Below are 27,886 nucleotides of genomic sequence, written 5' to 3' on the forward strand. Positions count from 1 at the left end.
GCACATGCGACAGACTCAGAGAGAATGGGCGTAGCAACGGGTAGGCACTGTCGTTTGCCCCGGTTGTTTTCCAGAGAGAAGATAACGAAAACGGAAAGAGACAGGAAGCGAAACGTCGGCAGAGCGTGGCACGGAGAGTTTTCGAAAAAGCAAACGCCGCAAGGAGAGACAAGGTCAGGCAGTCCCCCCAAAGGGGACCCTCGCAAAAGCGGCGTGGTCGGAAGGTAGACAGACTGAGCAGATGTGCGAAGCAAAAGTGAGGAAGCGGCGTCGCCTGGCCTCTGCCGTCCGACAAAGGATTTTTAAAAGTCTGGAGGGGACGAAAACGCGCGACTGCATGCAACGGGCACAAGAAGGCCCACAGAGGCGCCTTTCGCGCAAAACGCGATCTTCTCGTCTCAGCCAACAATACCACACACATACGCACCTAACTGTACATAGTATAAGCGTCGATAACTCTGTACGTGAATGGTTCTTACAAGCGTATTCATTGCTCATCACAGCGAGTCGCCCAGACGCATGCACAGGCCCCGAAATCGATTTCTTGACATGACGCTTCAGTTTGCTACGTTAGATCCTTGCGAAGAGAAGAAGCGAAGTCGAAGGCGACCACGCGCGCCTGTCCTTTTCCGGCCCCCAGGCGAAGAAGCCTTTAAGCTGCCTGTCGCCTAGTCGAAACCGCAGCCCTCTTTTGCACGGATTTGCCGAAAAACAGTTACCTTTCTCCAGAACCGTTCGAGGAAGGCAGCGCCCCTCGCTGAAACGCATGCCGTCCTCGTTTTGAGTGTACAGAGAGGACGAGCGTCCCGGCGGCGCTCGGAGCTCGACTCTTTGGAGACCGAGGCAGAAGGGTGGCCTTTGACAGCGAGAGAGAGCCTTCGAGTGCGAGACGGGTGTCGAGAGCAGACGTCGTTTTCCGTCTCTCTTCTGTGGCGCGCTTCGTCTCGCCTCGGCGACTGGTTGAGGACCGGCAGAAGAAAAAGGCAGAAAAGCACGAGCGCCACCAAAACCTGTTTTTTCGCTTCCTTTTTCGCCGCGTTCAGGCCTCGCCTAGAGGGAGAGGAGCTGCAGTGGAGTCGACACCTCTCCCCGTTTCTTCTCGGGTTCTCGATGTCTGTGCAGGAGGGGCGAAGCAGTCTGACTCGCGAGGCTCTCGGGTTCGCCCGAGGCGATGGGCCGTTTGTTTTCCTCGCCTCGGTCGTCCGACGAGAACCGCCCGGGATCAACTGCCACGGATTTCGTCACATCGAAAGTTTTGTAGATGCCGACCTGCGGGGAAGAAGCAGGAACGCCAGACGGCACGAAAAGGGACATTTCTCTTAACGAGGATAGGGGCAAAACGTGACGCCTTCGTCTTGCCCAGAAAGAGACGGCTACCTCATGCTGAAAAAAACTGTAAAAAAAGGCGAGATCCAAGGAGTGCAGGAGAGAGAAACAGAAGGACCACCAACATCTACTCTCCACCCATCAATTTATATTCAGACACATACAGTTATATACATATACATACCTGCACTCATATATCCATATATATATATATATATATATATATATATATTTGCCTGTAGATGAAACGGTGGATTCGTCTTTTTTTGAAAGACCCTTACGAGGCGATTGGCGAGCTCAAAGAGTTGGTTGCGGAGGGAAATGATGATGAATTGAGCGTCCTTTGCCTTTTGTTTGACAAAGTTCGCGAGAATTGACACATTTCGGTAGTCGAGAGCGGCGTCAATTTCGTCCAGAAAGTAGACGCAGGTGGGCGAGAAGTGGTGCAGCGCAAACACCAGAGACAAGCTGCTGAGAGTCTTCTCTCCTCCTGAGATCAAATTGACACACGAGGCAGAGAGTGACGGCTTCGAAGAATTCCTCTCTCCTCCCCGATGCGGCTTCCCCTCTTCCCCTTAACGTCGCATGCAAAAAAGAAGTACGGCTTAGTAACGAGCGCCATCCTAAAGAACTTGCGGTTGTCTCGCCTTCTGTGGCAGGCGCCTCCCTCGGCGAACGCCCCCGCAGCAGCCGTCTCCTTCTTCGTCTTGTTCTTTTCCGCTTGTTGTTCTTCGTCGTCTTTTTCGTCTTCTTCTCGCTGTGTGTTTTGTCTCCTACCTGAGAGATGCTGGATGAGTCGCCAGCTTTTCTTGGGTGGACGGACGGACAGGAGAACGCCTTCAGAGAAAGGATCGGAGGAGTCGACGAGCTCCAGCTCTGCGTCCCCGCCTTGGCTCAGCATCTGCCAGGGGAAACGCACATTTCTCTTCACGTGAAAAAACGGGGAAAACGAAGGCGCTGCATGCGTCGGGGCCTCCACGTGCGGCGGATCGAAAGCCGCCAAGACAGCTAGCGCTCGCATACACGCTTCCACAGATCCTTCTAGGCAGCGAGAAGGTGACTGCTGCAGAGCGCTGCCATACGCTGTGCACGGTTGCATGCAGAGAACCTTTTATGCGCACATGCAGGATAGACAAAACTTTTCTGGCCTGTGTTTACACGCCGACCCACGGATGGACGCACACACAGAGCAACTACGTGCACATACAACGCCCATGCATATATGTATATATATATATGAATGCACGTGTTCATATGCATATATGGATTCACACGAATCAATCTATGTAGGGAGGCGCACATTTGTCGCCAGCATGTTTAAGTCTGCGTAAAGCGTAGCGTGGCGTTGGCGGCCGACGCGTCGCCAGGAAACGTGAAGCAAGTTGAGAGAGCAGCGGCGGAGGCTTTCTTACTCTGTAGGTTTCTTTGAGTTTTGCAGCGATGATGACGAATGCGTCCATGAATTCTTTTTTCCGTTCTGCACAGAGCAGGTCGACTTGGCGTTTGGCTGCCTCTCTGCTCTTCCAGGCGTGTTGCATGTCTTCTTCCTTCTTTTCGAACTCCTTCTTCTTCTGTCGATACAGCACGAGCGCATGCAGACTGCCGCCTTCGCCGGTCGCTGCGCCGCGCCCTTTCTTCTGCTCCGATCCGAATTTCTGTCTCTCCGCCAGTAGCGTCTTTTTGTCGAGGCTCCTCAGGTTCGAGGCCGCGAGAGAGGCTTCCAGGTTCAGCCTCCGAAGAAGTTCCCCAAAACGAGTAAAGAGAAGAGACGCGAAATCGTCTTCCGCATCTTGCTCGCCGTCGCTGTCGGAACTTCCCGCTTCTTTCGAGCCCGGGACCTCTCCCCCTGCTTCCTCTCCTTCCGGCCTCTTCGTCGTCTCCATTCCTTCTGCCTTCTTCTCGTCGCTTTCCATCTCGACCTCCTGCTCGCCTTGCGCCGCGTCCTGCACTGTATCTTCTCCCGCCGCGTTCTCGCTCTGCTGGCCCTCGTTGTCGGCCGACCCCTCGTCTCCTTCGTCGTCTCCGCCCTCGTCTCTCAGCATCTTTTGCAACTCGCTCAACTTTTCCACAGCCGACGAGAACTGCTGGAGCTGTGCCTGCCTCGCTTGACTCGCTTGCTCCACCGCAGCCTGCAGGGTCGTCAACTGGTGCTTGACGTCCAGCTGGAGAACACAGAGGCCGAGAACGACACACGAAATGCGAACAGAGGAAAGCAACAAACCAAGGGGGAGGGGGGGGCGGAAGGCGGGAAACACATGACTCACGGAGCACCCGACGCGCACCGAGAAAAAACTGGCAAAAACTGACTCGAGAGGAATCCGAAGAGGCGCAAAAGGACCGCGTCGGCCTCGCAAAGAAGCGAAGCGGCGAGACCCCAGAGAAGCGTGTCTTGAGCCGGCTACAAAAACCCGATTTCTTGCGAAAAAAAGGGAACGACCCTGGGGATAAAAACGACCTGAAGCAGCCAGAAACGCTGTGCACTGAACGGTGCCTCCGTCTCGGCAAGGACCGAGACGGCGACAAGAACACAGGAGAGAAAAAAGAGAAGAGAGGAGAAAAAAGACACCCGGAAGCGAAACACACAAAACGGGGAACGAAGGAACGGGGAGGTTCGGATTCTACCCACGGTGTTGAGTCCGAGCTGCTTGATGTCTTCTTCGACTGTTTCCTTCCGCGATCGCAGGCCTTTCATTTCCTCTTCGAGTTTGCTTCGCTCTTCCTCGATCTTTTCTTTCTCCGCCAGCACTTCCTTTGCCTCGTCTTCCATCTGGGACAGCTGTTCCGACAGTTCCGTCAGGCGTCTCTTCGAAAACAAATCCAAACAGAAGGCTAAAGCAGGGACATGCTTCCCCCAACCTACCTTTAAAAACCTACGCATTCATATACGTATGCGTACATTCATGAGCGGATACACACGTAAAAACAAAGAAGGAGGCAGATACCGCGTCTTGTTTACATTTCCCCCTATATAGCGTATCTACACGCAGACGCACATAACCATCTAAAGCTGTCTGGGTATATCCAAATATCGACCTCCAGAGCCACCCTCTCTAAGCCTGCGTATACAGCTCTATGGTCGCGACGCGCCCCCACGTGTGCAAATATAGTTTTATATATATAGATAGATAGATAGATAGATATAGATAGATGTATCTTGATAGACATTGAGGGACTGATATAGACACAGATAAGGGATATCGCCAGAGATGTGGATAACCCTCTGTTTTGACCGAGGAATGGCTCCGTGTGTGTCTACGCGTTCTGAGGAAACGCGTGGTCGACTCACCTGGTGATCTGCAACTTCCTTGGTGAGCCGTACGTTGGCGCGTTTCAGATTCTCGCATTCGACTTTCCGGTCGGTTACTTCTTTCAGCTGGAACGTCACTTGCCCCTTGAGGCGATTCAAATCTGAACGAACAAAGCCGTGTTGCGGAGCCAGGAAGACGCGCTTTTTCGACACGAGAGCGCAACGCCCAAGGGAGGCGTCGCGGCGTGTCGACCCACACACCATTTTCTTTTCAGAAGTGAACACAGTTGAAAGAGAGACAAAAAACACAGCCCTCCACTTGCGCGTTTCTCTCTTCACACTTGTTTCTTTCCGCGGAGTTGCGCCGCGTGTCTGGCCGCACCTTCGGGCTCGCTGTGTCAAGCACAACTCACCGCGTTCTGCCACCAGAAGTTTGTTCTTCCGCGTCTTCATCTCCTCTCCGCCGGCGTTCTGCACGTTCTGGTACAACTCGCTCACGACGCGTTCCTGGTTCTTCACCTTTTCGACGGTATCTTTCTGTTTCTCGCTGGCGGCGTCGATCTGAAGGCGCACAAAGAGAGAAAACGAAAAGGAGAATGCGACTTCCGACACAAGTTGAGGCGCCGGAAGCACACCGCGGCGCGTCCTCAAATCGGTCCATCTTCGAACCCACAAAGGCGCCGCTTGGGCCAGCTGTGTCGGCGGAGAAAGGAAAACGAAAACGCACGGCCTTCCTGTCGATTTTCGACGCGATCAGCTGCTCCTGCGCTGTTTCCCGAGTCGCGCCAAACGCCTCGCGCGCGAACGTGGAAAAGCGACCGCTGGCGGAAAGCGTGAAAAGTTTCAGACTCAAACGTGGCGCGGGACGCCTCAGCACGAAGCGAGAGCGGTTGAGGTGCCCAAAAACAGACACACAGAGAACACACAATTCCTAGAATAAACCGACATATATGTATATGTATATGCATAAATAGATGTGTATGTGCAGGAAGTTGTGGATTGCTACGTCTACCGGATGGCACGGGCACGGGGGCGCGCCGTCAGTTTGTGGGGGAATTTGGAGAGAGGTACAGACGGCAAGCGGCATGTACACAAGGATAAGACCCCACGAGTAGGTGCGTAGGGTGCATCTCGTTTCGAAAGCAAGTTTCAAGATGTACCTCTTTCTGAAGCGCTACCATCTTCTTCTTCTCCTCGTTCGAGAGGCTCTCTTTGCTCTGAGACGCGAGACGCTCTGTCACCTCTTGAACCTGAACGTATTGCAGCGCAGAGAAAAGGCGAATTGAAAAAGTCGCAGGTGAGCCTGAAAGCGCGAAAACGCTCCCCAAGAAAGGTTGTTTGCGCAGGGCGACGGCCGCCAGTTTCGGCAAATTCTTCGGCTTCTCTCGTCTACGTAGCGCCTTCACCTGTCTCTCTGCTGCTTGGATGTCTTGTTGAAGAAGGGCCAAACTGCTTTCTGTCTCCTCCTCCTGCGCCGCCAGTCTGGTGAGGGACTCCTCGCTCTCTTCCTGCGCAGAAACGCACGCAAGACGACGATGCCCACAGACAGAAGGCAATCGCGTCGCCCGCAGAGAGACGCGACGGAAACAACGCAAAGACACGGCGACACCGGTGGGAAGGGAAAAGAAGGCGCGCAGTGCTCTCTGCTCCCAGCTCCCAGCATTGGATAAAAAGGCAGTCGTTTTTTCTCGCATTGTGCTTCTCTCGCCCCGTGTGTGTCTCCCCCTTTTCGCGTGGCCTCGCCTGACGCGCTCTCTGCTCTCCCCCGGGACCACACCCGCCTCTTTCGCTGAGCAAATTTTTCTTCTCCCTCTTTCACGTCTCTCTCCACGTCTTGCCTTTCGAAGCTGTGTAGGCCTTACGCTTTCTCGGAGGGCGTTCTGAAGTCTCTGTTCCTTCTCTCGAATCTCTTCTCGGAGTTCTGGCAAGTTGTCTTCTTCCTCCGCGATGTTGTCCACGCTTGGGCCTTCGGAGACGCGAATCCCTCGCCCGCTCCCGGGGCTGTCGCGCACGCCGCCCCCCACCATGCGCCCGTCGACCTCGATCAGGCCGCCGTCCAGAGTTACAACTGCGAAAAGGAAGAAATTCGCGCAAAAGAAAGCAAAAGCCGTTCCCTTTTGACTCCCACGCGAGTCGCCTTGCCCACATAGCCAAGCTTCACAGACACGGAAAAAGAAAAACGAACCTAGAAACGAGACACAACTTTCGCTCCGGACTGGACACCCTGCCTACACCGCCAGGAGTCCTGTGTAGAACTCCATTCCCAGGGCGCCCTAACAGAAGACTCCACACTCAAACACCGCCTATACGTCTACATATAATATCATACCTTTACAAAATATACATATATATACACATATATACACACATATATATACATATACATAAAAATGTTATACCTATCTAGTCATATACGCATACATGCGTATACAATATATTCAGTGGTGCGGGGGATCGATTTGGAACTCGCCGTGCCCGTTGCTCCTCATCCAGATCTCTCTCGACAGTCCTGTCTCTCGACCTCTTCCCCGCCCCTCGCGCTTCTCTCTCGATCTACGAGCGCGCGCTGGACATTTGTCTGGTGTGTGTGTGTGTGGCATGTACCTCTTCTTCTTTGCGAATAGGCGATTCGAGAAGCTTCGTCCATGTCAGACGCGACGACGGTGTCGCCCACAGCTTTGTAGAAGGCGACTCTGTAGCGATCGTTTTTGAGAGAAACGAGGTCGATGAGGCGGGGCAGTGGAAAGTCGCCTGCGCGCGCTTCCGAGTCCGAACGCTGCATGTAGCCTGCGAGATCTCTTTCCTGCGCGAGGCACAAGTCGCGACCGTGAAAAGAGAACCGTGAAAGAAAAACTAGCGTGCAAACAGAAGGCGCGAGGGCGCAGTCCAGCCACACAGAAGAAGCGAGGCAGAAAAAAAGAGAAGACACACACCAGGCCGAATGCACTGCCGAGATAGACTGCTTCCTGTCTTCTTCTCGATGTATATCACCATTTGTAGACACAAAGCGAGCGAAACTCTACAGAGACAACTACAAGTACAAACATGTCTACACATGGTCAAAGCCTAGACCCTCGTGCGTAAATACTTCTGTAGATACACATACATATATATGTATATAGTATGTACAGATGGATATCTACCTCTGTGAGTCTCTCGATGGATAAGTCTAGGCAAATACGCGTGAGAGTATGGCGTCGAAGGCGCGGCCTGCTGGCTTCTGCCTCCGCCAGGGAAACGCCCTTTCGACCGCTGGGCGGGAAAGAGAAGGACTGAGAGGAAAACTCACGAGAACGCGAAGCGCCATGATGTTAACCCGTCCCAGGTTTTGCTGGCGAAGAATCTGGAAGATGGCCGTGGCGTCCGGTGGCTCCTCGACGACGAGGAAGGAGCAGAAGCCGCCTCCTGCAGCCATGAACGCCTTTTCGTACTGCGAAGAAACCGCGAGCGCGGAAAGAACGCAGGACAAAAACTAACGCGTGGAACACCCTGCGTGGGGCGAGGCTCACGAAAAAGGACGCGTCCAGACCTGCGCCGCAAACGCCGGAAGCCTCACCTTTCTATCGATACACCCCAGTTCGCCGAGGCGGTCGTGTAGGCCTTTTATCTCCCCCTTTTTCTTCATTTGCTGCAGAGCCTGCATCAGGCGACTGTTCGATTTGGATTCGACGCGGCGTGCCTCGATCTGAAACGAGAAGAAAGACAAAACGCTGCTGAAGTTTCCGAGTCCGGGCGCGTCCCGTTTCGCATGCAGTCACCCGCTTCGAAGCACGGATCTGAAAAACCCCTTCCTGGCAAAACGCTCGACACACTTCAAAAAAACTTCCCTGCGCCACGCGCGCTCACGACCCTCGACGTCTTTCCTCCGCCATCGCGAGCGAAGTTCCCCTTCCGCCCCTCAACGGCAGCTGTATTATGACGGTCCAACGGCAGGAAAATGCGCGAAAGTTGGTCCAACACGTTTCGGCTCTTCCCGGTTCTCTCGGGAGCTCTGGTCCTCGCGTCCCTTCCCCGTCTCTGCCGTGCGAGCCTTGTCTGCGACTCCCGCCTTCTCTGTTGCGCCGCTCTGGGCGTGGTTTTGGCCTCACTGCATGCGCCTTGCTCTGGATTTCGCGCAGCCTTTCTCGGAGACGCGACACTTCGCCCTGCGCCTCCTCGCGCCGACGCGTCGCTTGCGTCTTCTCCGCGCGAATAGTCGAGAGTAGCTGCGTCTTCTGCTTGGTGCCTGCGGTCCGATCCTGGAGCAGCTGCGTCAGCTTCGTCAGACTCTCCTCCAGATTTTTGTATTCTTGTTCGCCCTAGAGAAAGCGAGAAAACGGAGCAGAAGGAGCGAAAAGACCGAGCATCAGCGAGACAGATTTCACACACCGCCCCCTTCCTCCGGATGCCCCAGGAAGACGACGCAGCAGAGCAGCTTGCCTGCGTCACGCGTTCGCGTCTCTTGAAAACGAACGGAATCCCTCAGACTTGGGCGCGACGCACGCCGTTTTTCTCCCCTCCCTTTCCCGGACGCGAGAACTGCTTGGCTCCTAGAAGCGCGCGACACACGCTCGCGGAGCGTTTCTGGACGCCAAAACACTTCCCTCTGCGTTTCTCTCCTCGTTGTTCTGCAGCGGGCCTTGACCCTTCCTAGGGTGCAGAGACACTCGACTCGCGTTTTCCAGAATGGACGGCAGACGCACTCGCAGTTTCTTCTTTTCGAGGAGCGAGAACTCCTTGTTTAACTTGGCGATCCCCTTCATCTGGTCGTCCAGCTTGGCCTGAAGCGGCGCGAGTTGCTGCTCCGCCTTGCTGTGGGCGGCTGCGAGACGCCGAACTTCGTCTGCCAGAGAAAAACAGAGAAAAATGAAAAGGTAAAAAAGCAGACCAATCTCGCGGCTGGCACGTGACACCGCGCAGAAAAACGGCGCTTTCTTCCTCTCTCGCCTGGTTCGCCTCGGCTCCTTGTTCCTCGAGAGCTGGTGTACATCGTGGCCCACTTATCGACTCTCCTCTCTGTGTGTAGACGCATGCGAGTTCGGGTTCGCGTCTTCTCGGCTCGTCCACACCTTCTCTGCTTCAATCCAAAGTTCGGCGTTTCACTCTCTTGCGCGCGTGCGGTTTCCCCCCGTGTGTTTCCTCTCTCTTCGCACCTTGAATCGATTCTCTGTAGGTTTCGACGTCTTCTTTCGCCTTCTCGTAGGCTTCTTCTGCCGCGGGAATCTGCAGCTTCTTCTCGTCCGCCTCCGCCTGGCGGCTGTCAATCAGTTTCTGCTCTTCTTCGCGCTTCTTCTCGTTCGCCTTCACCTTCTGCGTCTTCTCCTCGCTGGCCTGCGCCTCGCTGAAAAGTTCGTTCCGCAGCTCCTCGTCGCGCCACACCATCTGGTTGAACTTCCCGTCGACCTGAGAGAGCGCCCCGCGACGAGGGAGCACGAGAAAACGATTTTAGGCTCACGGCAAGCGAACAGACGCCGCGAAAAAAAGCCTTCGCTCTTCGCGCAAAGAACGTTTGCGAACCGACAAAAGGGACATGGGGCCTCTAAAAAGTTCCAGCTTCGAAAATCGGTGGCGGTACACGCCCGAGGAAAACGTCGACAAAACACACAGAAAAAACGCCCGTGAGACGTTCACGCCTCTCGTGGCTCTGCCTGTGTCCAAGCGAAAGTCCCACAGACGTCTCGTGTTCCCAGTTCTACAGACAGTTTGCACAGACGTGCAGAGAGACAGTTGCGCATGCAGCCCGGCGGGCAAATCTGTGATGGGAGTTGCGTCTCCAGAGGACAGAAATGTGGCGTGAGACTCTCTCACCTCAGCGAACTGCGTTTGCAGCTTTTTGTCTTTCTTCCACAACTCATCCAACTCTTTACCCAACTGCAGGAAACAGACAGGCAACACATGGGCAAAACACCGTAGGTCCACACACATGCAGACACACGTACGTCCATATATATACATATATATATATATATATATATGTATATATACATTACCTAGGTGCCAGGATACGTACAGATGGCGGCGGTACACGCCACAGCATATGTCTTTATGTATATGCATATATGCATGTATATATGCATATATGTATATATATGTGTATATGTATATATGTATATATGCATATATGTGTATATGCATATATGTGTATATGTATATATGTATATATGTGTATATGTATGTATGCAGATGCATGCATATACGCAGCATACATTTGTGCACCACGATCCTGAGGCCGCCTGCACCACGAGACGGGGGGAGCGAAAACGAGGGCTGGTGATAACGAGGAGACACCGAGAGCACCAGAGAGACGCCTGGGCGGAGAAAGGAAGAGGAGCAAAGACGCGAGTCAGTGAAGACGAGAACGCGGCGCCGGCGCGAGAAACCCGGTCGCCTCACCGCCTCGAACTGCTGCGCGAGAGCAGCGCCCTTTTCTTCGTCTTCTTCTTTCTGCCTCTCCACTTTGGCTAGCTCGCGGCGTTTCTGGCGATACACTCCACTGAGCTCCTGAACGCACACGGCGAGACGCGAAAGGGAAAGCGGGAACCGCACGGAAGGGCGATAACGGGGCAAGGGAAGAGGAGCAGCGGCGGAACAGACACCCGGCACGAAAGGGGGGGGAAAGCAAGGCCAACGCAAGTTGCAGACGCACGAGACGTGTCCCTCATCTCTCTCTTTCCTTGTCCATGAATCTGTCTCGCGACTCTCTCACTCTGAAGGGACCTATTCTCCGTTCCTGACCTCGCCTCTCGTCTTCTCTCTCTCTTGTCTTTCTGCTTCGCCTCCTTTTTTTGCGCAGCACCTCTGCGTCTTCAACGTGTTTCTCGTTCGCCTTGCTCTTCGTTCGCTTTTTCGCTTCTTTCCGTGTCCCTGGCCTGTCTAGCCTTACCCTTCCGTCGAGAGCCGCGAGAAGGAGGGCGTTTGTCTGAACTTGCTTTTCAAACTGAAGAAATTTGACCGCCTCGTTCTTCGGGCCTTCCAGCTGCTTCACTTCCGCGCCGGCCGCCCTACAGCGATTTGCTTTTTCTTGGTACTGTGAAATGCCAGCAGAGAGGAAAACACGCGGTCGGCAACGAGGAAAAGACAGGGAAACGAAAGCGCAGGAAAACGAACCGGGAATCCTTTCCGAAACGCCAGTGTCGCGCCTCCCTCGTCCTTCTTTCAGCGGGTTTTGGCGGTTGTCTCGAACAGAGGAGGAAAGCTAGGAAAGAGCTAAAAGCAGGGAGGGGAAAAAACGAGTGACCTCAGAATACAGCCCTTTTAAACACCCTTAAGACAAGCATGCAGTCAGTAGAGAAAACGCAGACCCACAGGGAAACGAGCGTGAAGAGGAGCAAGAACCTCCTGCACAATGGTGCTCGTGTGCGTTTAAATTCCCTTGAAAGCCCAGAGGAACAGCCAAAACACACAGAGAGGGTGACCATCGCGAAACTCGAAACAGAAAAACAACGGCTGAGGCGATTCCGAAAAAGAAGAGCGACGGCCTCCCCGAAGAAGGCGCAACGAAACCAGGAACTGTCTCGACCGCCCCTCGCGCAGTGCGTCTCAGTCAGGAAGTCTGCAATTCCGTCGGAATCCACACTGCCTTTGTTCGCTTCAGTTGTCACAAGCTTTGTCCGCCTCGCTGTGGCCACAGGAGAAAACGCGGGTTTCTCTCAAAACGCCCTGGAAAGCGGCAAAAACGCTACCTGCTGGCATGACGCTTCGTAGTCTTCCTGCGCCTTCTGAATGGGCTCGACGAGGCGGTTCGATCCCACGAGCTCTTCGAGATACTCCAGAAGGCCTGTCTCCTCGGGCCGCTGAAAGACGAGAGAGCCCAGAAAACGCACAACATCGGTGAACGGCGAAGCCACCCTGGGTCATGAGTAAAAATGCATGCGCTAACTTGAAGGGAAGCATCACGAACGGAGCCCGACGCGACGGTTCGTCTCCTCCCACGAGATCCTTGGGCGAAGGACTGGGCAACACGCAGGGAAAGCGAGGAATCTTCGGCAGACCGTTTGTGAGTCGACAGCTCGCGCCGTCGCTTCGCCACTCCTGCTTCGCCGACTTCGCCTGCTTCTCCGGCTTCGCCTGCTTCGTCGGCTACTCCTGCTTCGCTTGCTGCTTTGGTCGGTTTTGCCTACCGTTGCCTTGGGTTTCATGAGGGCAATCTGCTCGACTTCGCCCTGCAAAATGAGGAAACGGTTGTTTTGCAGATCGAGACCCTTCGACTTGAGCAGTTCGACGACCTGTCGCTGCTGGGCGCGCTGGCCGTTCACACGGTACTCCGTCGAGTTCGAGGCTCGAGACACTTCGCGCGACACGACAAACTGCGAACCGGGGATCACCTCGAAATCCTCCGAATCCGGATCCTAGCAGGTGCACCAGACGGCAGAACGGCGGGGAGAGGTGAGACGCGCGAGTGCGAAGCGCAGAGCGAGGCAGTTGAAAGGGGGGGGCGGTCTCGCCGTCAGACGGCACTCTGCTGTTGACATATGGCACCACGGTCCTCGTCCGCTTCTCAGCCATTTAAAACCGTGTAAATATATTCAACAGAACTACACTGTTCACGCTCAAGAATTCAGCATCTCCAAAACCAGTGGTTTGTTAGCATGCGCAGCCAGAGCGCAGAGAAGGGTCAAGAAAGAAGCTGACGAGAAGCGCGGAAAAGAAGCGACGAGCTGTCGCATCCGCCTTGTCTCTCGCGTCCCTCAACCCCGTGAGTCTCCCTCGCTTGGTTTTTCACCTTGCGGCAGCTGCGTGTCTGACGCATGCGTCACGCCTCTGCAGGAAGCTGCTCCGCGTGGGCTGCGGCGCGCCTGTGCGCGAGGGTGTCTCAGTTTTGGGGGGGGGGACCTACCGGGTCAAATATTTCCTGGAAGAAGACGGTCACTCTGGCGGTTTGGAGAGGCTCGCCGCCCCCTGCAGCGGCCGAGTTGTGGATGAGTTCGACGACGTTCTTCAGGCGAATCTGCTGCGCTCTCCGCCCAAAGACAAAGAGCATTGCGTCGATGACGTTGCTCTTGCCACTGCCGTTCGGGCCCACAATGGCCGTAAAGCGCTGAGGCACAGGAGCGCAGCAAAGACACCGTGACGGGGGCTCTTCGTTCGCGAAGCGTTCGACGGCGTTCGCGGGAAAGGCAGAGAGACATGCGAAAGAGACACTCCTTCGCACTGCTCGAGAGCCGAGAGCGGCGCGCTGCGTGACACACACGCGGTGCATCCTCAGGCAGGTTTTTGCCTTCAGCGAGAAAGGGTCGACAGGGGCGACACAGACAAGGCAGGTACGCGCTCTCTCTCCCCGATGATGCGCCATGGAAAACGGGTGGGCTCCAAAAAATCCACGAGTCGGAAGAGACGAGCACGCGTTGACGGCGGTTGGCCGATCAAGGCCGAGGGAGAGAGACTACAGACTCTCGGCTGTCTGCACAACCTGCATGCGCATCCACTTTTCTGACCGTTCAGCCCCCTGGACGCGCCTGACTCACTTTATGGAAGGGGCCGATCGTCTTCTTCTTGCCGTAGCTCTTGAAGTTCTCCAGCACGACACGTTCGATCATCAGGCGTTTCCGCGGGAGAGCGCAACGGGCTCCCGTCGACTGCGGATCGCGAGGTCGCCCTTCGCTTTCGCCCTTGTCCACTAGCGCGAGCGCGACCGAGGAGGACGGAGAAGCAGGAAAGTTTGCACTGTGCGGCGTTCGATGTTCTCCGGGTTCTCGCACCGCCAGTGTGAGCTCGCTCTCCGAGCTGCGAGGCTGTGCCTCTGTGTGTCTGCCACAGTTTCCATGGTTGAGGCTGGAGGCATCAGCCCTCGTCTCATCTCCTGCCAATTCCCTCGCGACTTCCTGTCCTGATGGGGGAAAGAGCGAGTCGGCTGATGCATGCGAAGGCGAGGGAGAAAGCGACGCTTCTTCCTCGAGGCACTGAAGCGCCGAGGCCGGCGGCGGAGAACAGGTGGAAGAGGCGCTGTCTGTCTCCCGTTCCATCGGGAAGAGGTTTCGGGGCGAGAAGAAGAGGCGAAAGAAGAGAAGAGGGATATACTTTTTGAGTGAGAAACCGAGTCAGTGGGTGATCAACTGGTGCAGAGCGACAACGAAGACCAGACACGGAGGGAAGGCGGGAGACAAGATACACTTCTTTTCTTCATCCTTCGAGTCGATGTGCTTTGTCGCCGCCCTCACGTGGTTTGATCCTTTCTGAACCGATTTTGCCTTTGCTGTTGGCCTTCTCGTGTTCTGCGTGCTGTCTCCTCGCCCTTCTCGCTCTCGTGTAGACCTCCCACAACACACACATGAGGATCGCCCCCCGCTGCCAGGTTCGAAGCGGAGTGAAACAGCACGAAGCGGCTCGGGCAAAAGACCGCTTTCTGACGGAAAACGAACGATACGCAAGCGCGAATTTCCGAAGAAAGAGCGGTGACTCCGAAGTGGGCTCCGTCACACCGGCTAGATCAGTATCGTTGCCGCGGTCTACGACGGAGCGAGGAGAGCCAAGGAGACAGGAGAGCGGGGAAAATAACAAGCACATGAAAAGGACAAAGCAAGAGAGCAAAAGAAAAGAACGGCGGAAGAGGGGCGCTCAACAGAAAGTGGTGCCGAAAGAAGGAATAAGAAGGAAAATACCGATGACTCGCGCTCGGTCCTCCCGCCACCCAGCGTGTGTGCCGGTTCATCAGGAGACACGGCAAGAGAGGCGCACATCCGCTGGTTTTCCCGATTTCTTGAAGCGAAACCTCACGGCTAAAGAGGTGTTTGACACCTTTTCGTGAGGACCAGGTTCGAGAAGAGAGTGGAATGGCCTAACCTTGCGAGGAAAAGACAGAGGAGACAAGACCCCGGCGCTTCTGTCTGCTTCCAGGGTGGGCGGGTGTATGCATGCTTCGCTGCATGCTGTCCAGATGGAATCTGACAAGACACGGGCGGAAACTTTGTCATGGTACACTACAAAAAAGAGTCGCATCTCCCAGGGGCAGGGAGGCAACCCATTTCCACTCTCGGCCATGCAAGTGGTAAAATCGCGTGGTTTTTTTCCTCCTTGTAGCTGGCCAAGCGCCTCTGTGATTTCGCTGGTTCTCGTGTAAGCGGGCGGGGAATTCTACGAGTTTGTACGGCTTCAGATCTTTGTGGCCTCGTTCTAAGAGCAAAGGACAAGATTGACCGTAAAAGGATTCGTCACTTGCCTCTCCCGAAAAGTCGGATTCGTTCGTAAGCGTCTCAGAAAGCAGGGGCGAATATCGATGCCAACCAGCGCGACAGTCCGGAGCCTCCGTTCGGACGCCGAAAACTAAGAAATGAAAAATGCTCCTTGGGCCCCGGGAACCGAGGCGGCTCAGGGAGAGGTCCGAGCCATGAATTAGTATATGGATAACTGCACGATCTTCCGATTGTAGAGGCCTTAACATTAGGGAGAGCTAAGGTTATTTTGGAGGCACATGGGGCGTTTCGAAGTGACCAGTGTACAGGACTACCGAATATCAACCGTTGCATGCCATCATAGATCAGGATTGTTAGTACTCTTCTCTTCCTCTTGAGAATACAAGCTTACAACGTTCTGCTGACAAGGACATAAGTGGTAGCTGAAGAGGCGAACATGTTGGGAGACAACCGGTTCACTTTGTCTACAGTCGATGAATCTGAATCGAGAGTCCTGACATGGCCTGTGGGTACTCCAGGGCTGCCCTTGTACCTGCGAAGGAAACAATTTGTCCGGGATTTCGACTGTACGTTGCGCTTGATAGAGCGCTTGATTTGTCTCCCTGGGCTCACAACGTACGACTTACTTCGTTGCCACGTTTTTGCGTCTCGCTTAGCCGCTAGTCTCTTCTGCTTTTTCACCGCAGTTGCTATGTACCCCGGTTCAACCGCATACTTTACAGAAGCCGTTAATACCCATCATTTCGTGCGTGGATGCGATATATATAATCCTCGACGTATTTAATGCAAAGAAGTCCGAGCCATAGCGGCCATGCTGTTCGGCATAGGTGGCACACGGAACTCAGGTTGGGAACCGTGTTACTGTCGCGTCGTGACATGCAGTTTCACTGATTCAATGGTAGTTTTAGAATGAAGTTAACTTTGCTCGTGGATGCAGTTTTTGATGCGTTTTTCATTCGAAGGGGAATGCACAACTTTTGGGCACTGTTTGCACGGAATACGCTGGTAGTGGCGGGGTTCCGCCGCTCGTATTGAGTTCTTCCGCACAATGCAGGCCGACACTCGTGTGCATTAATCCTTCCTCCTCAGTGCGTACCTGGATAGGTGTGCGTATTTCGCTTTATTCATCTCATTTGTCTTTGCCAACCGCACGTGATTTTCACAGCGTCGGATATTTATCTCCACAGACCGTTGTGCTGCAGAGCACCGATTACTTTAGGGTCTACTCTCACTGTTTTGGGCTACGGTTACCGGCACTGGTACGTGGCCATCACACACGGCTGACACATGTTTTGGGTAATAGTCCGAATACTTTATCTCGTATCTGTTTTGCGTAGGAGTCTGTCAGCCCCCGCAGCAACAATAGGTAAAGCGACGCATGAATATCCTTGGATATAACGACAGCAACTGACACTCGTTACCGTTTTGACGAGTGCCAGACAGTTCTCCGCTTATCGCGAATGCGACTGTTGCAGAGGTAGCGCAGCTGACTAGCAACAAAGCGCATACAAATGTATCTTAAATACAAAGAAAAAGGCACGGGTAATAAAATGTCTACCGAAGTGCAAATTGAGGGATTGAAAAAGTCACCGTTGGTGTCCCCCAATCGAGCAACAAACTCAGTTGTGCCCTTCTCGTGCTTCGGCCTTCTTCGAGGGATTTTTAGATCGCATGCATTGATGCGATGACGGACATAGCCTCTTTCATCAGAGAACTGAAGGTGACCGCCTATTCAGAGGAGCTGCGGTCACCGTATGTACGCAGACTACTTGCAGCTCAGCTGTGGCCATTGAACTGCAGCGTGATTCTCTGAACCCCCAATCGCGTTTTCGTCCGCAGTTAGGATACCGATCGCTTCATACGTGAAGCGTGCTTTTGCTGGAGACACCGCTGTGCATGGGTCTCTGAGACAGCATGGAGGAAGAGATGCACTATCAGTCCTCCTCCACTTGAAAGAATGGATGTTCATTCTTCAGTCGTAGTGCCGTCCACCTTGTTTCTTCTTGCGGGTCAAGGAGGAGCTTGACAATATCAAGAAGCTTTCGACGTTCCGGCGTCATGAAATCGCATCTTCCTCCAGCGAAATTCTCCCTCTTCAGCTTCTTGAGGAACTCTTCGTAGTAAGCTCGAGTATTTTCACCCTTGTCTCCCCTGCCTCTCGGTGTTCTAAATTTGAACGGTTTCTTTCCATTGCATATAATACTGAATATTGTGGCGCCCAAAGACCAACTGTCCATCAAACTGGAGGCCTTCGCCCCCCGGCCACCGTTGGCGCCACACTTTGCTCTAATCGGGTCAACATAGTGTAGCGTCAGATTCCCAGAGCAAGACACATTTTCACCTATATTGGCTACGAAGGCCAGATCGATCATGAAAACTCTTCCATTCGAATCAACAGCGAAGTTAGCCGGTTTTAGGTCTCTGTGTACCAGGTTGATACGCTCGAGGTAGCTAACAGTGGTGACCAGGTTGAAAACCAAATATTTCAGAGCATTGTCGGTGAAGGCTTTCGACCAGAAATCTGATAGACTCGGACCAAGAAGCGGCATTAGTGACACATGGGGTTTTATCAGCAGTCGCTTCCGTGATTTACCTCCGACTTTACCGACGATCACGTCAGGGAGTTTTTCCCTTTGCGGGTGCGTCGACTCGAGCGTGTAGTCATGTTGGCTGACCGCAATTCCATTAGTGAGAAGCTCGTCGATTGACGCTTGATTTAATAACCGCTCGTTGGACGCTTGGTGCATTCGCCAAGTTACATCTAGTTTGTTTTCGCGCTGTTCCATATCCTGTGGGGCGGTGGAGTCCAGAGATAATACGAAGAATTTGCCTGCGTAGTTGCGGGCCATAGCCAAGTTTTGCATGTCTTGCACAATGCACACTACTGCTGTCCCTCCCGAACCAAGAATCTTGCCTAAGCCGAGTCTTGTCCTTTTGCCCTCATTATCGACAGCGTTGTACACGGAACCACTCGGAAACGCGTTCCGAAATGCAACTTCAACATCGTTCGTCTTTTCTCGGAGATCCTCATCAGAAAGAAAGCCGTCAAAATACAGGTTTTCCAGCGCGTACTCCTCACGCAGATATTGTTTTCTGTTTTTCTCCATCTCTCCAGAAACGACTGTCGCTGTCAATTTGCGCATATCCTCCTGCCCCTCTGTGAGCTCCGACCGTTTAACTGGGGACCCCAGATCAGTCACCCAAGGGCCCATCAGCTGTCCCGTTTGGCGGCTACCACCTTCTCCAGCATCCTGTTCTGGACGAGACCCCCCCGAAGCCTGCCCCGTGCGCAAGACATCTCTCCCGTGAACAGACGCTCCTCCGTTTTCCTCCCTTGATTTTTGAGTCCGTCTTTCTCCTGCTCCCTCCTTCTCTGAGTGAACCTGGTCAAACGATACCGGTCTGACAGGTGGTGCCCCCACACCTGAGCCAGGTGTGTCAGTGAGTGTTATTTCTGAATAGTTGGCGACCGGTCCTTCAGTCTGGAACTGCGAACGTTTTCTGGAGTAGGTTGCATATGAATCCGGGGGAGCGACTGGAAGATGCAAACGTATGTCTCTGGCCCGTCTTGCTCCGAAAACATGAGTTGCGGTAATTTTCTCCTGAGATGCTAGTGTTCCAGCAAGAGGCTCTGATGGCAAGCGAACTTGGGTGAGAGCGACCGAAAGCGAGCAAATCGTCGCCATGGAAACCCCAAGAAGCAACGGTATCCGTAACAGAATGACGCGCATTGTATCCATTGTTGTCGAGAGGCGCACTGCAAAAAGACTGCTTGGTTTTCTCGCGTTTTGGTTCTCCTATCACGACAGTCGACATTCAAGGATCTGATGAGACATACTCCGGGCATTCAGAACGGGCAAGATGAACACGGTGGGCTGGCAGCGGGGTTGCGGCCGATCACCTACAGAAATTGATCGAGAACCATGTGGAACCTTTGAGTTCTGAAAGAGGTTTCACATGAGAATGGGTCTGAGTCTGAGGACAGAACGGTTGTTGACGTGGTTGCGCCTAGGGATTCTGCGAAGAACAGAAATGTACCCTACTAGAGGATTCCCGCTGGCTAGCTGCCAAACACATTCCAAGACATGGCACGAGGCGGAGCGTGAGAATCTCACGGCCCGGTACGGTGCCTGTCGGTGACGGAGATGCATGCGAGTATGTCGCATTAGCCCCACTGTGGTCCTTCAGGAGCTGCAACTGTCTGCTTTTGCAGCGACGGCGGACAGTGTGTCTGCCGACACGTTCGTGTCAAACGGGTGTACAGTTCAGACAGGCGTGCTCACGCTGTGGCCCTGGTGGAATCCAGATAGCTCAGTACTAGCTACGTGTGTCGCGCGCCGGTCCCGTTTGTGTCATGGCGTCTCGCATTTTCACGAGACAGGCTCGGCAGGCTACATTGTTTCCTTCTTGACGCGTGGATGCCCTGTTAAGATAATGATGTGGCTTCTGGCAAGCGCCCTCGAGAGGACAGAACCCGGACTGATAGAATGCTAACTGCTGGAGAGCCGAGGCTAAAGGTGTCAGAGCGGCGAATCACTTCGCCAGTGCCGTGTCGCAAGCGGAGTGCACCGTTTTGACGGTCATTAGCGTTTCTTGCGGCCCTCAAATGTGTGCAGGGTAGTTTTATTCATCAGCCGTTTTTGTGAGCGAGATATATTAAGAAGAGATTCCTGTTAAGTGGCATGCATGCATAAGCACATAATCTAGTATGCCTATCAACGTATAAGCGCCTAGGAATACTATTGCGTCGTTCATTCTTTTTCGTGGTCTACTGTGCGATCTGAACGAAGGTAAGATTTTTGCGCCCAGTAAGCTTGTGGTTGCAGAGAAACACACACATACTGAGCCACTTTCGTTTGCTTCAACCACATCCATGGCAATAGTATAGCGATTACGCACCCCGTCTTTGACGTACCCCCCTGTGGGACCTGAGGTTTAAACACCGCCTCTCCGCTTGAATTGCCGTAGCGTATTGGCAAGGATTTCTTCGGAATTTCTCGTTGTTCGAAGAAGGCTTAGGTAGACATCCGTGACTCTCTGGTTTTGCTGATCCGATTATAGAGGCCAGAAACCTAAACATGCCGTTCTCCAGGCCGTCCGAAGAGGCTGTGATGGCACGTTGGACAAAAGGCTTAGGTAGACATCCGTGACTCTCTGGTTTTGCTGATCCGATTATAGAGGCCAGAAACCTAAACATGCCGTTCTCCAGGCCGTCCGAAGAGGCTGTGGAGATGGCACGTTGGACAATGAACACAGGTGGTGGGACTCACACGGGCGCGACTGTCCACGTTTGTACTTTTTCTCAGTTGCTTTTACAACAGAACGCTTCCTCTGTTGCTTCTCCTTCGCTTTCCCTACACATCTCCACCTTTACCTTCTGCTCCTCTCTATGCCGCATGTCTCTGTTTCCGCAACTTACCTCGTCTGTACTGCAACTGCTTCCTCCTCGTACCCTTCTGATTCTGTTTCTGATCCCTTTATTATTGATGAACTTCCTGCGACCACATCTGCGTCTTTTGCCGTAGCTCGTCCACTTCTCCAGCCGGAACCCATACAGGCGCCACAGCGAAAGCTTGAACGGTACGTGTTGCTCGGCACGGCATCTTTCTACCGGGATAATGACAACGGTAGCGAACAGTAAGGTTTCCGTAGATTTTGAGGACACTGATGGTGACTCAGATGAGGAGTTCAGTCGTGACATCAAAGAGGAGACGAGTCTGTTAGAAACAACGGGTCCGACCGGTTCGGGTGGTTGCTGGAACGAGAGCAACTCACTCGTCACACAGTGAATGACTTTCGGCAGAAAAGAGGAATCAGGTGGGCCAGCTTTAGGCAAGACACGCACAGCTCCGTGACGGTAGACCGTGCCGAAAGTGGCTGTCCGAGACCACTCGCTACAGACGGGAGAGGAGGAGAGCTCACCGTCAGGGCGCTCGATGCACGACGAAAAAGCCGAGGCTTCGTTTTCGTAGCGTCCATGCACGTGTTTTAAAACAGTACGATCCTTTCCGTCTTTGAGCACTAAAGGGGACTTGCAAGGAACTGTTTCCCCCTGAAAGCAAGCTCGACAGGCGGTTGCGAGCGTGATTTTGAGAACGATCACGGATGCCCGGTCGTTTTTATTTTCCCTTCCGCTTCATGTCTCCTACGCGTTCCTGTGCTCGAGGCGGGAAGTATGTCTGCTGTTCGCCCTGGTTCGGCGAAGCTTCGAGAGCTTTCCAGCAGACTCTCCTGTGTCGAATTTAGGGTTTAACTGTCAGAGTAGGAACGGCTGATGTGTGTTTGAATTCCCTGCGCCTGAGCGCGGAGAGACCACGCTTTGCACCGCCCAAGGTAAAATTCCCCAACTTTGAAAAACATGCCATCCCATAATGCAACACTCTTGTCAATCCCAGTTTCCCCTGACCATTTTCGTGTTGACTCAAAAGTTGAAAGTGGAATCCGCATATGCCGGAAAAGAACGCGGGTCTCAGAGCGGCACCGGCTGGCTCTTGTGATTCCTAGGGATTCCCTTGTTGGGAACGTTTACGGACAGTGTTTTTATAACGCACCGCAGGTGAAACGTCGTGACAACACGGAACTTCGCTTTGCACGCTTCCTAGCTGAGACCGTTGAACCGAGGTAGTAGTGACGCCTGGACTCCACGGCGTGGCCTTACCCCCAGGACACCAGCCCAGAACACAGATATTCTTCGCCCGGTTCACTCTTGCTTTCCAAGCGGCTGCCCGGTTCTTACCCATGGCACATTCAGAAGAATCGACGACTCACGCTTTGTTGGCTTTTCTCGGGTGTTAGCGCCCCCACCCCTACCAGGTGAATCGCGGTAGTCTGTGTGCGAAGGAGCATCTCAAAAGTGTTTGCTCGTCTATCCCTGTACAGCTCGTCTTTCTCTGTACACGCCCGCAAACCTTTCGCTTTTTAGCGTGATTCCTATCTACACTATGGCACGAGTGCACCATGCACCAAGTGTGTCAGACCTTTGCAGACAACCCCGCCTCACTGTACATTTGGCTGTCCGGGGCACGTGACTCGGGCGTCTGCACTGAACCATGCGTTTCCTCACAGAGGAAGGAGTCGGTCCTGTTTGCCCGACGCCCCACTGAGAGAAAGCGGAGAGAAACTCCCGTTTGGGGATCAACCGCGCAGAAAGACCCGCGGGAAAACGCAAAGGCTATGGCCGCTCCACGTGCAGCTCGTGTGCGCAGAAGCGCGTAGCACGCACAAAAGAAACGGTGGTTTCTTCACAGAATATTTAGGCTCGAGTGCCCCGAAGAAACATAAAAACGGGAGACACGAAACAAGGACTCGCGGTACCGTCAGCACTCGCCACGGAAGCGGAAGGAGGCACGGCAGAAACGCCAGAGAGGAACCGGCAGCATGAGGGAGGAAGAGTAGATGGAAGTGGACAAACTGAAGGCGAGACACAGAAACAGAGAGATTAAAAGAGAGGCAAGGGGAACGCGAGACAGAGAGAAAAACAAGACAGGAAGAAGAGGAAGGCGGGGGAGACAGGCGACGAGGAAGATGCTAGCGGATAAAAGTCAAGGGTTGGAAGGCGATGAAGGAAGGATAGGAAGGGGACGCGAGGTGGAAAGAAGGTCGCCGAAGCGAAGAAGGCGCTCGATCCCTCGTACTTCTTCCGGCTGTTGCGGGATGGGTACTGCATGCATCATTTCAAGCATTTCGGAAAAACAATGGTGGAAACTCGGAAAAGCTGTGGACGCTGAACAGAAAGTGAACCGGTTACAAGGAAGCTCACAGCGAAACCAGAAACGAGGACCACTCTTCGACTTTCAATGCAACCGTAGAAAACTGTATAGATAAAAATATAGATCATAAGCACACACACACATCGACATCTCTACATACAAAAACATGTGCGCAAGGTAGCTTTGCTGGACGTACCGACATGGAAATCGAAGCTGTATAGATCCTGGATTTGTTGAAGATACCTCGATTGCATGGCTCGTCGTGAGTGATAAGATTTTTCCAAGGCGAGCAACTGCACAAACAGGGAAGAACGCCACGATGAACAAAGACGCGTACACACGTGTGACCGTTCACGCCTATACGCCTACGGAGCGCGTCTGCACAAAGGAACATAGAAGAGGCAACATAAATACACACTCCATGGATATACACACAGAGACGCACACGCCCATGTACCTGCGTATAGATTCCATCCTAGAACACCCGCATCCATTCTTAAGTAGACAACGACGGATGCCAAGCATGCACGGTTTTGTGGGCACGCATGAACATTTGTATTTCTGGTGTAGGCAGCAAGGGCTCTCAAGACTGAGCGCGCGCAGAGACAGTCGACTGACGCGGATTTGAATCCGGTGAATGAAGCGGCGCAGCCTCGCATTCTCGTCGTGCACCGTTTCGGCTTCTCCTTGCGGGGCGGGAGGTGCCAGCAGCTGCTCCAGAGGAACTGGGGGACCAAGGTCGGAAGCGTAGGCGAGAGACGCGGGAGGACGACCGTCTTCATCTTGCACGCCTCCTGCAAAAGACACACGGCAGACAGGAACACGCTGGACACAGAGGGTCGAGCGAATGGTGCAAACCTGGGAAGAAACACGAGCAAGACAGAGAAGGCGTGAGGCTAGAGAAAGAAACACGATGGAGACCCCCACGCGAGCTGAAGGTGAGGAAGAACGCGCGGGGACAAACGTGACAAACGCCGGGTTTGGAAAAACCCGTGAAGTGGATGAGAAACGATGAGAGCTCGTCGAGGCCACTCTCCGCCTTTCCTCTTGATCGATACTTCCACACCCACTGGCAAGGACAGAACCGTCCGACTGTATACACACACAGACATCTATCAAAAAAGTCATATACATATAGACGTACAGACACATTCACATATGCATACACACGGAAACACACTTGTGCACATGTAGGTACACGTCTGCGTATAGGTTTACGTTGAAAGAGAGATACTTCCACGGACCACGCCGCACATTCCGCAGCCTCCTCCTCTTCAGTTCGCTCGGAGCCCCGGAGCACAACGCTTCCTCCTCTGCCACTGCGGAAAGGCATTTGGGCGCCTGTGTGAATGTTGGACTCTGGATTCAGCAGAAAGACTCGACGCAAACTCCGAGACCGCAGGCTTTCTCGGTGTCTCTGAGAAAAGCGGGTTTTGCCTTACCGACTGGGAAGAGCACCTGGTTCACCACGATGTTGCTGCAATCGATTTTCTGCTTGGCCAGTTCCTGGACGAGCCTCTCGGTCTCGTACACGCTCAGGAACTCAGGGATGCACACGCACACGAAGGTTGTGTGAGCCTGTGCACGAAAGGCGCAGCAGAGATGAGTTTGGCGGGGTGTACATGGACGGCAGAGAGCAGAGGGGAAAGAAGGGGGACGGAGAAGGGGATACGGACGAAGAGAAAGCGAGCACCAGAGACAGAGGCGAGAGAGAAATGCCTGGATCGACGCGAGCAAGAGCAGAGTCACCCAAGGCGAACGAATCCCTGTTCCGAGAAAGAAGTCTTGTCTACTCGTGGATCTCTGTCTCGTCTCCACGCAGGATCAACAGGCAATCTGAAGGGCGTCGGTGGAATCGGAGATTTGCTGGGAGCACAAGGGGAAGCTTCGGGAAAGGCTCAGACAGCTTGTGCAGAGTGCGAACTCACCGGATCTTGGAACGCTTCCCGCACCGAGGTCGTAACGGCTTTCAAGTTCTCGATCTTCGCAGCAAACTGGAACACCGGGGGGAGACGGAACAGAAAGAGACGCACATGACAGCGACGGCGAACAGAAAGACACAGACAGGAAAGCGAACAGGAGACCGGCATGCCAAAGCAGAAGCCAGAGAGAAAGAGCGACAGGAACCAGAATCCGAGGAAAAAGAGGTGGGAAGAAGGATCAGACAACGGAGAAGAACCGATGAGAGGGCGGCGGACGGACAAGACACATGGAGGGGAGACGTTGCGGGGAAGACATGACACAAGTTTCCAGGAAAGCGTCTCGTACGAATACTTCGGTTCCTTTTTAAAGAAAGGGACAAACGATGGGGCTTTAAAAAGCACCACCAGCGACTGCGCGCGATGCGTTCGCTGGCGCTGCCTGTCGCTTACGTCTTGCTCCTGAATTTGCTGGCCGGAGACCGCATTCAGCATCTGCAGAGCAGACTGAATCTTGTCCTTGAAGGTGGAAATTTTCTTCAGTCCTCTTTCGAGCAAGTCCGGGAACGCGAGGAGCCGAAGCGTGTGACCCGTGGGGGCAGTGTCGAACACGATGACACTGTACTTCATGCTCTGAACGCTCCTGGAAAAGAGGACAGACAAGCAGGACACAAGCGAGAAGGACATGCGAGAAAGGGGGGTCAGGGAGCGGCACCTGCGAGTGCACGTGCGACGAGGGCCAGCGCGAGACATCAAAAAACTCAAAAGATCGGAGACACACAAGGGGGCGACGAACACAGGTCGTCTCTCTCTGCGCTCTTCCGCCTCTCACTGCATCCGTGTTTTCCTCGAGACAGAAGGCGCTCCGGCACCTGCGTACGGGGCTAGCGGAAAGGACACACACGCGGGGACACAAAGACGGGAAACAGAGACCGCGGCTAGGCCAGGGTTTGTACGGCCAGGCTGTGCCGCCGCTTTGCGCACAGAGTCGAGGCGACAGGAAAGAAAGACGAGGACCGGGCGAAGCTGCGTGGAATGTGGAGAGATCGCGACAGTCCGTCTCAAGGCGGGAAACGGACAGAAGGACGAAGCGGCACGAAGTCAACAGGCCGCGAGAGAAAGAACCACAGAGTGTGTGAGGCTCGTGCCGTTGCAACCCGTTGCAGTTTTCGCTTCTCAAAAACTACAAAGACGCGGGAGACAACAAGAGCCGCCGGCCATCCACTGGCTTCCGATTTCCTCACTGCATCAATTCCGCGAAGGAGAGGGCCTCGTCGATGCCGGGAACAGCTTGAAGCATCTCCGGCAGCAGCGACGTCAAACTGAAGGAGGTTCCGCCCTCGCCAGAAGGCAAATTGCTCAACTTAAAATCAAATGTCTCCTGGTACGAACTGTCAATCTCCTGGAACACCCAACCGGATGGACGCAAAGCCGCACATGAAGGACTCCCCTCCACTGGAAAAATGGCCAAAATGGTCACCGTCACCCCCGCCAGCTTCTCAACCGGAAAGGAGCCAATAGCAAACGCGAGTTGTCGACTCGCGTCGACACACACACGCACACCTGTACTTACAAAATGGATCGATGTGTTGTCCGGATATTTGTATGGATAAATATAGAGGAAGGTAGGTATCCATATACGTGTACCTGTGTTAGATATATACACGTGTATCTCTCTGTGCATGTGTACGTCTTTGTCCATATGTACAGGTGGGTGTCGGCGCGGATGTGTGGACCCATGCCCATTTATAGGTGCACATGGATACACATCGATAATCAAACGTCGTGGTATGTTCCTGCGCCTACGGTCGATTTATGTGAATGCTTCCGTATGTCCGGTAGCAGGTATTCTTACCATGGCGTACAAGTTGTTGAAGCCGTTGACGAGCGAGGGGGAGTTGGAAAATTTCTGGGTGAATGCATCGCTGATGTTGTGTGCAGGGTCGGTTGAAATGATTAGGACCTGGAAAAAGGGACAGATATTGCATGCCGCGTTTTTTCTCTCTCTCGCCACTTCAAAAATCCCCTTCCTGGTACTGCCATCTCCTCGGTTCCTCGCCTGATGCCTCGTTGGCTAGCTGCGCGTCCTCTTCCCCTCTTCTTTATTCTCCCTCTCTTGCTCTACTCTTCCTTTTCCTCTCTTCCTTGTTTCTCTACGCCTCACGCTCTTCTTTTCCCTCTTGCCCCTCCCGTCGCCTTTGCGCGCCTGTCGACTCACAGACTCTCGCGTCTTCGCAAGCTGCGCCGCGACTGCACAGCTCGTCGTGGTTTTGCCGACGCCGCCCTTCCCGCCGACGAAGATCCACCGCAGAGAAGGGGTCCAGAGGAGTTCCTTCAGGCTTCGCTCCAGTTCCAGTTCCTCCATTGTTCTCTCGTGACGCCAGGGCAAAGGGGAACGGGGACTCTGCCGTCTGGCTGCGTGCTCGAATGCGCAGCAAAAATCCTAAAAACAAACGCGAGGAAGTCGCTGAGTTTGTCCCGGCCGCTTCCCCTCGCGGAAACATACGCGAATCCAAGGGGCTCTAGAAAAGCGTTTTGGCGCCTGGAGTCTCTCGCCGCCTCTCTCCTAATTCCCTG

The 27,886-nt window shown here is 53.9% G+C and overlaps 3 protein-coding genes across 3 annotated transcripts; all 3 read right to left on the reverse strand.

Annotated features, from left to right (window-relative positions):
* Positions 1–1,050: 1,050 nt before the first annotated feature.
* Positions 1,051–14,514, reverse strand: NCLIV_031540 (putative chromosome condensation protein; the record flags this gene model as incomplete). Its single annotated transcript, XM_003883350.1, has 22 exons — positions 1,051–1,269; positions 1,608–1,816; positions 2,104–2,227; positions 2,739–3,488; positions 3,953–4,129; positions 4,613–4,734; positions 4,987–5,134; positions 5,734–6,081; positions 6,436–6,641; positions 7,178–7,376; positions 7,863–8,003; positions 8,130–8,258; positions 8,662–8,871; positions 9,256–9,395; positions 9,706–9,955; positions 10,361–10,423; positions 10,946–11,053; positions 11,436–11,579; positions 12,235–12,345; positions 12,673–12,900; positions 13,389–13,589; positions 14,017–14,514. The coding sequence occupies 22 exons, from the start codon at positions 14,512–14,514 to the stop codon at positions 1,051–1,053; spliced, it is 4,725 nt and encodes a 1,574-aa protein (XP_003883399.1).
* A 3,101-nt stretch (positions 14,515–17,615) lies between these two features.
* NCLIV_031550 (uncharacterized protein) lies at positions 17,616–18,893 on the reverse strand (the record flags this gene model as incomplete). Its single annotated transcript, XM_003883351.1, has 1 exon — positions 17,616–18,893. One exon carries the CDS (start codon positions 18,891–18,893, stop codon positions 17,616–17,618), a length of 1,278 nt encoding a protein of 425 aa, XP_003883400.1.
* Positions 18,894–23,747: 4,854 nt separating this feature from the next.
* On the reverse strand, positions 23,748–27,674 carry NCLIV_031560 (Arsenite-activated ATPase ArsA,related; the record flags this gene model as incomplete). The annotated part of the gene is made up of 8 exons (XM_003883352.1): positions 23,748–23,768; positions 24,009–24,184; positions 24,833–24,968; positions 25,319–25,384; positions 25,763–25,952; positions 26,554–26,711; positions 27,165–27,272; positions 27,528–27,674. 8 exons carry the CDS (start codon positions 27,672–27,674, stop codon positions 23,748–23,750), a joined length of 1,002 nt encoding a protein of 333 aa, XP_003883401.1.
* Positions 27,675–27,886: the final 212 nt, after the last annotated feature.

The sequence above is a fragment of the Neospora caninum genome, chromosome VIII, assembly GCF_000208865.1.
Source record: "Neospora caninum Liverpool complete genome, chromosome VIII".
In the NCBI taxonomy this organism is placed as follows: Eukaryota; Apicomplexa; class Conoidasida; order Eucoccidiorida; family Sarcocystidae; genus Neospora; species Neospora caninum.